At 33.0% G+C, this 12,407-nt stretch overlaps 1 protein-coding gene across 2 annotated transcripts in view; it reads right to left on the reverse strand.

The window, feature by feature from the left end:
• Window positions 1-12,407, reverse strand: part of POF1B (POF1B actin binding protein) — an 83,887-nt gene that overhangs the window by 18,582 nt on the left and 52,898 nt on the right. For both annotated transcript variants that reach the window (XM_019717430.2, XM_019717429.2), the window contains exons 9-15: window positions 11,561-11,635; window positions 5,558-5,650; window positions 4,627-4,740; window positions 3,649-3,801; window positions 3,229-3,348; window positions 1,744-1,872; window positions 432-514 (exon numbers count right to left, since the gene is read on the reverse strand). In XM_019717430.2, the coding sequence (XP_019572989.2) occupies window positions 432-514; window positions 1,744-1,872; window positions 3,229-3,348; window positions 3,649-3,801; window positions 4,627-4,740; window positions 5,558-5,650; window positions 11,561-11,635 (767 nt within the window). The remainder of the gene's footprint in view (window positions 1-431; window positions 515-1,743; window positions 1,873-3,228; window positions 3,349-3,648; window positions 3,802-4,626; window positions 4,741-5,557; window positions 5,651-11,560; window positions 11,636-12,407) is intronic.

Below are 12,407 nucleotides of genomic sequence, written 5' to 3' on the forward strand. Positions count from 1 at the left end.
GACATCTACACCAGAAAGAGCAGAGCCAAGAGACAGACAATGATTTCTGATGATGTATTTTGAGTATACAAATCCATCTGGACACCAAGCAATCCCAATAAACTCAATTAACTACCAGTTGAAGTGGGGTTTCTGGCATGTGCAATTGAAAGAGTCCTGATCTAATATAGTTTATTAAGCAACCAATTAACTGCTTTTCATGTCCATTGTACTTAATATGTTATAAATATGGGAAATGTGTGCTACAGAATTTTATTGACCATAATAGCTGTATATTTTTGTGAATATTCATTCTTCAATAGAATTACTGGCCTGCAAGAAAATACCAAATTCTGTTTAGGGATATATATATACCATTATATATATAATGCTATAACTTGGATTATATAAGAACCAAAGTCATATTCAAATATCATTTAAAAATACATTACTTTTTAGTGGTAATTGTAGTCCTTCCACCACTGGAGGGTTGGTTATGAGATGAATATATCTCTTGTCTCAACTTCGAGAGTTCCTTACAAATAAAGACAACATAATCGTTTGAAAATAGTAGACTCACTTATTTGTGGAATCTACAAAACAAAGTAAACGAACAAACAAAACAGAAACAGGCTCATAGATATAGAGAACTGATGGTTGCCAGAGGGAAGGGAGTTTAGGAAGCTGGGTGAAAAAGGTGAAGGGATTAAAAAATACAAATTGGTAGTTACAAAATAGTCATGAGAATGTAAAGTACAGCACAAAGAATATAGTCAATAATGTTGCAACAACTATGAATAGTACCATAGTACCAGGTGGGTACTAGACTGATTGGAGGGAATCACTGCATTAATTACATAAATGTCTAACAACTATGCTGAAACTAATATAAAATATCATTGAATGTCAACTGTAACTGAAAAACAAGACAGAAAAAATGAATAAATAAATGTAAAAAAAGGAAATAGTAGAAACATGAGGTAAAAAGTATATTTGATGGTTTAACAAGGTTACTAAGAATAATTGCTTATTTTTCTTCCTTTTTAGACTTAAGGTAAAAATGTCTAATCTCACTTTTTGAACACCATATATTCTTGCTTCATAGTATCTAGTAAGTTGCATTACATGTCTTTCAGGAATCAACTAACTGGCATAGGATTCCTATATTTGAGGGATAACATGAGATTGAATGGACATGGTTCTCAAGATGATATGAAAGTTTTCATCCTAAAATGCTTGAAAATCATAGCCATAGCAGGAAAGCAATGAAACTTCAATATGGGAAGCAGGTATTACTTCTTACCAGAAAGCATATCACTGAATTTTACTACAAGTACCATTTGTTCAATAACAGCAATACAACATTAGCCACTATTTTTGGTAGATCTTTCCTTTGGTACCTATTTTATAATAGATTCTGGGCTATGTGCTACAGATCCAGAGAGGACTATAACACAGTCCTTTGCTGAAGCAGCTAATAAGCTAGTAAGGAGTCTTATTGGGAGTTTCAGTACAAATGAGGTATAAAATCAATGTTTTACAAATATTAAATGCCCAATGGTATTTATTTTTGGCTTCAGTTCTAGCTTTCATTTAATTTATTTCTCCTGAAATATGAATATTCTACCTCTTCTCACTCACTTACATTCTACTTCATGAATAAAGTAAGTCTTGGAAATGTGTTCTCCTTTAATTCATGGGAAGTATTTATCCTACAAGACTGAGTTGTATTATTCCTTTCCACCCTACCCCTTCCTTTATTACCTCTGACTGACGCTTTATAAGGGAATCCTTTTCTTCTAGCAAGCTTGTCAGTTCATGAAGTTTGAATTGGAAGTCACTGCAACTTCCCTCTCTTCTTGAAACATCCTTTTGGTACTGATTTAATTGAGTCTAAGGAGTTAAAAAAAATAATTATTATAATTTTCATTTACAAAATAGGCAACTGAATTCCAGAGAGGTTAAATTACATAAAGTCATGCAGGTAGCTATGAAACAAAGAGCAAAATACCAATAGTTATAAACATTTATAGAGTCTTATGAATGTAAAATATGAATTAAAACACCAATTTGAAATTTCTCATCTTTTAAAAAGGTGACTTTATTATTTAAGGCTAGGTATGACCTGAGTAACAGTCCTAGGACACAAGAATTAAAATAAAGTGAAGAAAACAGGCACTTTAGATTCCTTCAAATACTAATTAAGGAAAACCAAATAATAATAATAACTAATATTATATCGTGATTTGCAGTTCACAAAGTATTCCACCTGCATGTCTTATCTCAGTCCTCACAGCAGCCCTGTGAGATATGTAAAGTATTATTATAATACTTATTTACAAAAACAGGTAAATGAGATCCAGAGAGGTTAAATGACAAAGTTATTCAGCTCACAAGAAAAACATTGCTGCAACCCTAAGCAATGTTTGGAGACAGACAGGTCTTCTGACTCCAAATCTTATCCGTTTTTCTCTTTATTACATTATGTGTGCATAGATGGCTGTTAGGTTAAAGTGTTATTAGTAATGTCAGAATGGAAAAAAAACAGTGGAGGAAATCTGCTAAGAATATCAGTAAGCTTTTGAACAAATTACTGTTTGTTTCATTTTGATTTTTGGTAAAGATTGTACAGTGATATTTGGAGAGAAAAACCTGTGGTCACTTTTTCCATTAAAATATTTAAGTTATTTAAATATATTTAGGAGTCAGTAAATTAAGAGTAAGTCAATTTGACCTAGAATTACAAGATAAGGCAATGGATACTCATTCTAATTTTGATGCCAGTTACAGGTACATAATTCAACACTGTTTTTATCCTTTTGCTTGACAAAGTTCTTGCTATGTATCATCCCTCAAAGTCAAGTGAGGATTTTTATGAATCCAATTGTGACTTTACAGGATAATTCCAAATGTTACTCTTCCCTACCTGCATAAACACGCTTTAGGCAAGATCATAAAGGGTACCCCCCTGCCAATAAATAAATAATAATAAATAAATAAAATTTAAAAACCAAAACTTTGAACTTATTATCTTCTTTTGCTTTCCTATAAAAGATTAAGCTAAGTTAGAAAACAATTTAGCAATATTTTATACACAGTAATATGTATTTAAACAAAAGGTTTTATGGAATATTCCTAAAACTTTACCTTCACTTGATTTTTCTTTGTAGTTTTAAACCTGAAACCATCACTATCTTATTAGAAAGTCTGTGCTGACCTGTGCATTTATGCAGTGTAGGATCAACATACCCGTAGCTTGCAGATCTCTCTATCTTTCTCCATTCTTAAGTTTTTTACCATCTCCATGTAGTGGTTGCCAATTTCATCCATTTTGGCCTGTAGCATTGGGCCTGTGCAAGTCTCAGAAACCTAACCAAGACAAAATAACCTTCTGTAGTTGAATTGTTATGAAGGAAATAATATATTATATTACAAGACTTATTATTAAATGGAAACCACATGATTAAAGAGACATTAAAATAATGAGAGCAATTTTTAGGAATTGCATTATACAGCCCAAGTAGCAGTGAGATAAGACCTAACTGCATGTGAGATCATCAGAAAGCAGTCCATGTATTTTCTCAGGATGAATAGGATGTATATATGCCAGTGCTAAGATTACAATGGCATAACTAAGGCAATGTCATATGTAAAACAAAATTTTAATACCTGCATTCTAAGATTTTTATTTTCTTGCTCTAAACTATGTTTACAGTATTCCAGTTCTTTTAATCTATATTCCATGTCTGATAGTGTATGTCGAAGAGAGAGATTGTTTTCTTCCAGTGCTTGGCATTTTGAGGTTGAGTCTTGAAGTCCTTGCTGTAAAGAAGAGACAAGTAAATAAGACAAATGCATTCTGCTTTTTGGAGGAGAATGGTCTTTTAGTTGATTAATTCAGTAAAATAATATTTTTCCATTCCTGGTTTTCTTATATATTTACCATTAAGTGGCAAATTAAATCAGCCATATGAAATATTAAATTCTTGCCCTTAGTCTGACTTGCCTATCTTGAGTGAGAAGGAATCAAGAGTAGATGAATTTTCAACGTACCAATTTAGCAATTGGACTCTTGCTACTCTTTGACCACTCTATACTCTGCCTTCTAGTAGGAAACAAAATGACCATATGCCTGATTATTTATGTGACAATTGGAAGTTGAGCAAAATTTGGGACTGTCATGGGAGTGAAGATTAGGAAGGGATCAGCCCTAGACACCCATTACAATTTCCTAGGAATCATTTTTGCTCAGACATCTGGAGAACACTTCTAGAGATGATCATTTCATTTATTCATTGAACAAACACATGTTAAAATCTATACAGAAACTTTTTTCATCAACACGTTAGTAGATTAAATCAATGAGTGAACTTAGATTTTCATTATTTATGCAATTCTTGTCACCCAATAGCACAGATAATTGTGGACTGCATATATTTTACATCTAAAATATATAAGGTTATCTGCTTTTCTGAAAGAGTTTTCAGTCATTGGAAATACCCAAAGCCACTCAATTCTCACATGAACAAATTTTCCCAAGCATACTTTAATTCTGTCTGGATTGTATTTCATAACACCAATGTGCCAGTAATTGTGCATAGGAAAAGCTATCAATCTAGTTTATCATCAATGAAAATAACAACTGACCTGCTGCTGACGATTATTTGCTCTCACTGATGCCAAGAGTTCTTCATATTCTTTTATTTGAGTTTCTTTGAATGCCAAATCTTTCTCAAGTCTTAACTTATCATTTTCCAATGACTAGAAACAAAATTATTTGTTATGACTAAGAATAACAGAAACTTGTCCACAGTCACATTGGAAGGTTCAAATAAGCATTTTTCATTTGTAGTTGCTTAACAAAATAGAATTCTTAAAAGTTAAACAAAATATGGGATACAAAAGTATTGAAACTTTAAAAACCTGCATTGAAAGAGAATTTGGACGGATCAACTAATTCAAAGTGCAATGGAGCAGAAGCTTCTGAAAAACTTTGATGTTTTGCCCCAATCTACAAAAAATCCTTGTTAATCCCAGAAGGTAGTGAATTTTCAAAGTAGAGTCTAAATGTGTTCATCAGAACCCAGAAACAGAAAACCTATTCCAAAGTTCTCAAGGAGTTATTCATTGTATGGAAAGTATTCTGAATGTACCTAGCTGATGGCACCAAGACACCAATTAAAATAGAAAATAGAAAAGATTAAGATCTTGGAAAAAGAAGTTCTGAAGTATCCAAAGAAATTCAGAGTATGCTTTATTATTACAGAAAAGAGGGAAATTCCCATTCAATAAGCTAATTATTCTAATTTTACAAGCTACTCCCTGGCTTTAAGCATTAAATTACCTTGGTGGTAAACTAATTAAGAAGTACACTCCTAACTTTCATTTTCACATGGGACATTTCTTGTCTCCTGTCTCAGCCACAATTAACCACTTCAAGAAAATAACTATGGCTGGGTGAGCATAATATTGTTGTGTTTTATTACATTTTTAAAAAGTAGACTGAATGCCTTGATTTCTATGTGAAGAAGATAGGAATTATAAAAGCTGTGGAAAGAAAAATCAAAATAAATGTTACTGTCAAGTCATTTTGAAGATGTCCAAGCTCCTCCCGTATGTTGCTGAATGTGGACAGCACTAGTCGGAGTGATTTATCGGACATGCTCCTCATCTGGAGGAAGAAAACGATTGATAGTTTATTTTTACTAGCATTTAAAATACACAGTATAAGTGACAGTGATACTATTTTTCTGTTCATACAAGTAAAACTTATTAACAGTTTTATTTTTGATATGGCAATATTGTTAATAAAATGCATAAGTAGTTCAACAAATACTCCTGAAGAGATCATGGCTATGTAATAATAGAACAAGGTCTATTATTTTTTCCCATGATGAAATATCATCATTCTCACAAGACAGAAATTTATCAACAAATTCTCAAATTTACTTTTATCCTTTCTTTAAAGATTAGAAAATATCAGGCAGTCAACCTTCAAATAATAAAATGCATCTTCCTAAGTTTGCTTCCAAATGCATGGATTTTGCCTGAGGTGAGAAGAATATAAAACAAGTTTAACCTTAAAGTACAGAAATATCTCAAATTTTAAGGAGTAGGGAGAAAAACCCTTTCACTAAGTTAAACTAATTTGTTCAAAGAAAAATGGTTTATAAAAAGCAACTTCTGTTTCTGAAAGATGAAGTAGAAATATTTTTCCTTATTTCTCTTGCTAAGTATAACAAAAAGTCCTGGGCATTATCTATAAAACAATCATAAAATGACTGAAAGGTAAAAACAAGAAAGGAGTCTGGTTAGGAACATTGGGACCTGAGGAATAACACAGAAGAGAGTTCCTGGGTTTTCTTTTTGTTTCATATATCACAGATTGATGTCGGGGAAACTAGTAACCCAGAACCACTAATAGATACAGACAACAAAAGTCCCTACAAAAGTCTGCTCTCTGTAGCCAAAGAACCATGAAAGGGGCAGCCTAGCAAGGCAGAGAACTTTTAGATAACAATCACTCTACTCCAGCCAAACACTTCAGAAAAAACCCGCAACTCTACTCACACCAAAACTATCAAAGGCCAGGAAGAGAACCTAGATATTCCCCCTCACCACCATTCACCAGGTTGGTGTTAGAAATGGTAGGGTGGAGAAATGGGGCTTTCATCCCCACTGGTCAAAAACAAGACCCCAAGCGCTATGGTGTCAGTTGAGACAATGAAGAGCCTAGGCTTTCACCTTACTCAGCAGTAGTGAGGTACTGCTCCACCTCCCTGTTAGGGTGATGTCAGAGGATGCTTAGAGGAGAGTAAGGACTTTTGTCACTGCCCAGTGGAAATGAGATCACTCACCTTGCAGTGCTAGCAAAGGCCAAGTGGGAAACAGAAATGAGGCACTCCTCCCTAATGATACTAAACACTAAAAAGGTGAGGGCCTTGTAGAGAGACACAATTCCTACCCCTGTGAAGAGGAACAAGGAGCTCTTTTCCTGACCAGTGTCAACAGAGGCTAAATGGGGAACTTGGAGTTCCACCCCCAGCTGGCAATCACAGGCAGTGTCCCCACTTCCTTTGTTGTTTCAGTATCAGAGGAGACCTGGTAAAACAGATGATCTGAATAAAATCCAAAGTCATAACATAATACTCAAAATAACAATGTTTCAATAAGAAAATATCACTTGTCATTCCAAGAACCAGGAAAATCTCAACTTGATAAGAAAAAGCAATTAATAGATGTCAACATCAAGATAACAGAAATGTTAGAATTTTCTGAAAAGGATTTTGAAACACATCATAAAAATGCTTCAACAAGAAATTACAAACATACTTAAAACAAATAAAAATAGAAAGTCTCAGCAACAAAACAGAAAATTTCAGACAAGAAATAGAAGATATAAAAAATAACTAAATGGAAATTTAGAACTGACAAGCTCAATAACTAAAAAAAAAGAAATAAAAATCTCAATGGATAGACTACAAAACAGAATGGAAAGTACAGAGCAAAGAATCAGTGAACTTGAGATAAAACAATAGAAAGTACTCAATCTGAACATCAGAGAGAAAATAGATTAGGAAAAAAAAAATGGAACAGAGCCTTGGAGGCCTGTGGGAGTATAACACATACCTAACATTCATGTCATCAGAGTCCTAGGTACAAAGAATAAAGGGTGGAGCTAAACACGTATTTGAAGAAATAATAACTGAAAACTCCCCCAAATTAGCAAAACCCATAAGCATACAGTTTCAAGAAGCTGAGCAAAGTCTAAATAGGGTAAGTATAAAGAAATTCATGCCCAGACAAATCAGTCAAACTTCTTAAAACTAGATATAAATTTAAAATCTTGAAAGCAGCAAGAGAAATCTTAACTATTGGGAATAACAATTCAAATGACAGCTGATTTCTCATCAGAAACCATAGAGACCAGAAGGAAGTGGTGTACAATTTTTAAGTACTCAATGAAAAGAACTGTCAACTGCAAATTATGTATCTAATGAAAATATCCTTTAAGAATGAAGGGGAAATCACATTTTCAGATGAAGAAAGATGAAAATAATTTGTCACTAGCAAACCTACTCTAAAGGAATGGTTGAAGGAAGTTTCTTGAAGAGACAGAAAGTGATTTTAAAAAAAGGAATTTGGAACATCAAGAAGGAATAAATAACATGGTAAGCAAAAATATGGGTAAATACAATAGGTTTTCCTTCTCTTGTATTTTCTAAATTATGTGTGATGGCTGAAGCCAAAAATATATATAACATTATCTGATGTGGACTTGAAGCATGTAGAGGAAATATTTAAAACAATTAAATTATAAATGTGGAGGGTAAAGAGAGATAAAGGAAGCAAAATTTTCTACAGCTCAATGAAACTGATAAAATGTTGATACTGGTACACTGGTTTAAGTTATGGGTATATAATGTCATACTTAGAGCAACTACTAAAAAAGCTATTCTAAGAGATACACTCAAAAGCACTGGAGATAAATCAAAATGGAATTCTAAAACACATTCAAGTAATCCACAGGAAAGTAGGACAAAGGAAACAGGGAAACAAAAAACAAAGAGAACAAACAGAAAACAAAAAATTAAAGTAGCAGATCTAGCCCTAACATAATAATTACAATTTGGTCTAAATATACCAATTAAAAGACAGAAATTGACAGAGTGAGAACAAAAAGTGGCCCAACTATGTGTTTCTATAAGAAATTTATTTCAAATATAATGAAAATTAAAATACATGTAATGAAAGTAATAGGTTGGAAAAAGATATAATGTGTAAAGATTAGTCAAAAGAAAACAGGCATGCTGTATTTACATTAGATAAAAATGTCTTCAGAGCAAAAAAATTACCAGGGACAGAGAGGGACATTACATAATGATAAAAGGGTCAATCCACCAAGAAGACATAGCAATCTTAAATGTGTATATACCAAACAGCAGAGCTGCAAAATGTATGAAACAAAAACTGATGGAACTGAAAGGGCAAACGGACAAATCCACAATCATAACTGAAGACTTCTATAACTGTGTCTCAGCAACTGATAGAACTACTTGGCAGAAAATGAGCAAGAATATAGAAGAACTCACTATCAGCCAAAGGATCTAAGCAGCATTTACAGAAGACTTCATCCAACAACAGATACAAATTCCTTTCATCTGCCCTTGGAATACAGACCAAGGTAGACCATATCCTTTATTATACAACAAGACGTAACTACTTCAAAAGAATTGATCTCATATGGAATATGTTCTCTGACCACAATGAAATTAAACTAGAAATTAATAACAGAAAGACAACAGGAAAATCTCTAAACACTTGTAAACTAAACAATACACTTCCAAATAATCCACAGGTCGAAGTGGAAATCTAACGTTAGATAAGAAATACATAGCACTGAAAGTAAATGAAATGCATACCATAATTTGTGAGACACAGCTAAAGTCATGATGAGAAGACATTTATAGCACTACATGCTTACATTAGAAAACAGGATAGGTCTCAAATCAATAATCTAACTTCCTATATCAAGAAACTAGACAAAGAAGAGCGAAATAAACCAAAAGCAAGCAAAGGAAGTAAATCATACAGACAAGAGTGAAAATCAATGGAAGTGTAAGCAGGACAACAGTAGAGAAGATCAATAAAACATATAAAATCTAGTTCTTTGTAAAAACCAATAAAAATGATGGACCTCCAGTAAGATTGACAAAGAAAAAAGATTTTTTTCAGCAATTAAATAGAGGACAGTAATACAGACCCTGTAGATATCAAAAGGATAATAAGGGAATACTATGAACAACTATAGACATTTAAGTTGACAATTTAGATGAAATGGACTACTTCCTTGAAAACCACAAGCTACAACTCACCCAATATGAAACAGATCATTTGAATAGACCTATAAGTATTAAAGCATTGAATTTAGAATAAAAAAAAAACAAATCTGAAAAACAACTCTCTAGGTCCAAATATTTTCATTGAAGGATGCTGCCAAATACCGTCTATAGTCTCTTCCAGAAAATAGAGAAAGAAGAAACACTTCCCATTTCATTTTATGAAGCTAATATCATTATCCTGATAACAATACCAAAGATAATACAAGAAAAGAAAACTACAGAGCAATGTTTCTCATGAACTTAGAAGCAAAAATCCTTAGAATTTTTCATAGAAAGAGGCCTTGAATACTCTTTGGATGGACATTCCACCACCAGAGATAATATCAAGGATGTCACCAAGATTCATGTTCTGCAGAGCATATGTATTCCCCCACACCACTGTCTCTTTTTAATACAGACTGTGTGCCACTAAAAACAATATTTAAGTTTTAAAATACGACACCAGGTCCAATATTTGGATGATCAACAAAGGTTTGAGACCAAATATCAAACTTAGAAATTGTCTTCACTAGACGAAACTAGATTATCTTTAGAATCCTATCTTGTAAACACATATATTCTTCTTTTTAATCATACTTCTTTATCACTAATCTTGATCTGTCTCTCCCTTTATTGTAGGAGATTTTACTGCTTTAGTGGTTCCTAGCCTTCCACAATTTAGGAAAAGCAAGGCACTTGCCTTTCCATTTCTCACTGCCAGGGGTCAGGTGAAGAGGGTTAGAAAGTAGAATGGAGAAGAAGAGAGAAAAAGTTGTAAGTCAGAGTCAGATTGTGCTACAGAAGTGAGGACAGAATAAGGGTAATCCACAGCAAGGGTTGGTATTTCTAGAACACTTTCCTGAATGCTAGTTATTCAATAGCAGTATTTGATGGTCTGACCAAATTATAATGCAACCTTTATTTAATCAAAATATAATCAACTCTTGTGAAACAGGATTTTTATTTGAAACTTTCTGTTCTTTTCTTTTAACATTTTTTATTAGTTTCAGGTGTACAAAACAATGTAATAGTTAACAATTTATCATTTATATCCCTCACACAGTGATAACCCCACTACCCCCATCCACTACCCCTCTGACATCGCATACAGAAATTACATTTCCACTGTCTCTGTTCCTAATGCTGTACTCCACTTCTTGCATCTATATCTATATCTATATCATCTATATCTATATCTATACCATATATATATATATATATATATATATATATATATATATATATATATATATATATATAATTATAGTTGACATTCATTATTGTTCAGCTTCAGCTTCAGGTGTACAGTGCAGTGATCAGGCATCTGAATCATCACTGAGGTGGTCTCCCTAACAAGACAAATGTCCATATAAGGGAACTCCTATAATAGTATCAGATGACTTTTCTACAGAAACATTGAAGGCCAGGAGGGAGTGGCAGGATGTACTCAAAGTGATGAAAAACAAAGGCCTACAACGTAGATTGCTTTATCCAGCAAGGCTATCATTTAAAATTGAAGGAGAGATAAAGAGCTTCCCAGAAAAGAATAAGCTAAAGGAATTTATTACCACCAAGCCAGCATTGCAGGAAATATTAAAAGGGCTTCTGTAAACAGAAGAAACTTTCTGTTCTTAATTAAGGGAAGCTTCCTAGCCTAGAGGTTTTTTAGTGTTGCTCTCACACTCTTGATCTCATCTCACCTGCAGAATATAGCGAATCTGCTGTTTTGTAAACTCTGACAATCCTTTAGGAATCAAGGATTCAACGTCTTCTGACTGAAAAAGAGAGGAATATCAATTGAAAAGTTACATATTAGTATTTTAATCTTAGGATCAGCAGTCCACAGACTTTTGTGCAGCGGGCATATTTTTAGGGACATCAAAAGATTATTTCACTTTTTGGGTAATAGTTGCTACAAATTTCATTTCTAGCCTTATCAGTTCCTACTTTAAAACATTTTTTGATTATATTACATATATCAAGGAAAGAACCCTGAATTTCAGGCATTTTAGGGAAAAACTTTGGGCAATCAGTCAGATGTTCCATTTCTATTTTTTAAAAAGAGCAATTTAAAAATAAAAGGATGGCCTCTTAAATCCCATTAAACACTTTATTTCAGTGTATCTTTCAACAGCCTTCTGGAAGTTTTGTTGGTGGTAGATATGACATTTTAGAGGCTGATTTTTTTTAAGCAATGAAAATTTGGGTAAATAAAATAAAATGAAAGGTTTATTGAGAATTTACATAGAGCTGTGGTGACTTTTGAAAGATTATGACGTTGCCACAGCAACACTGAGAAGCTTCCACTAATTTTACGTGAGAATCTGAATTGAAGTTAGTACTTCCTAAATGCAATTTAGGGCTTACTGAATAATTGTAATGAATGCAGTATATGAATACACTGGAAACAAAGATAAAAATTAATACAAAATAGGCTATTTTGCTTTCTTATTACATTGTAATCATTTCTCTATTTGACGACTTAGTCCATTAAAAGTAATTATTAACAAAATGTGCATATATACCGTGTTTCCCCGAAAATAAGAC

The sequence above is a fragment of the Rhinolophus sinicus genome, chromosome X, assembly GCF_036562045.2.
Source record: "Rhinolophus sinicus isolate RSC01 chromosome X, ASM3656204v1, whole genome shotgun sequence".
Lineage (NCBI taxonomy): Eukaryota > Metazoa > Chordata > Mammalia > Chiroptera > Rhinolophidae > Rhinolophus > Rhinolophus sinicus.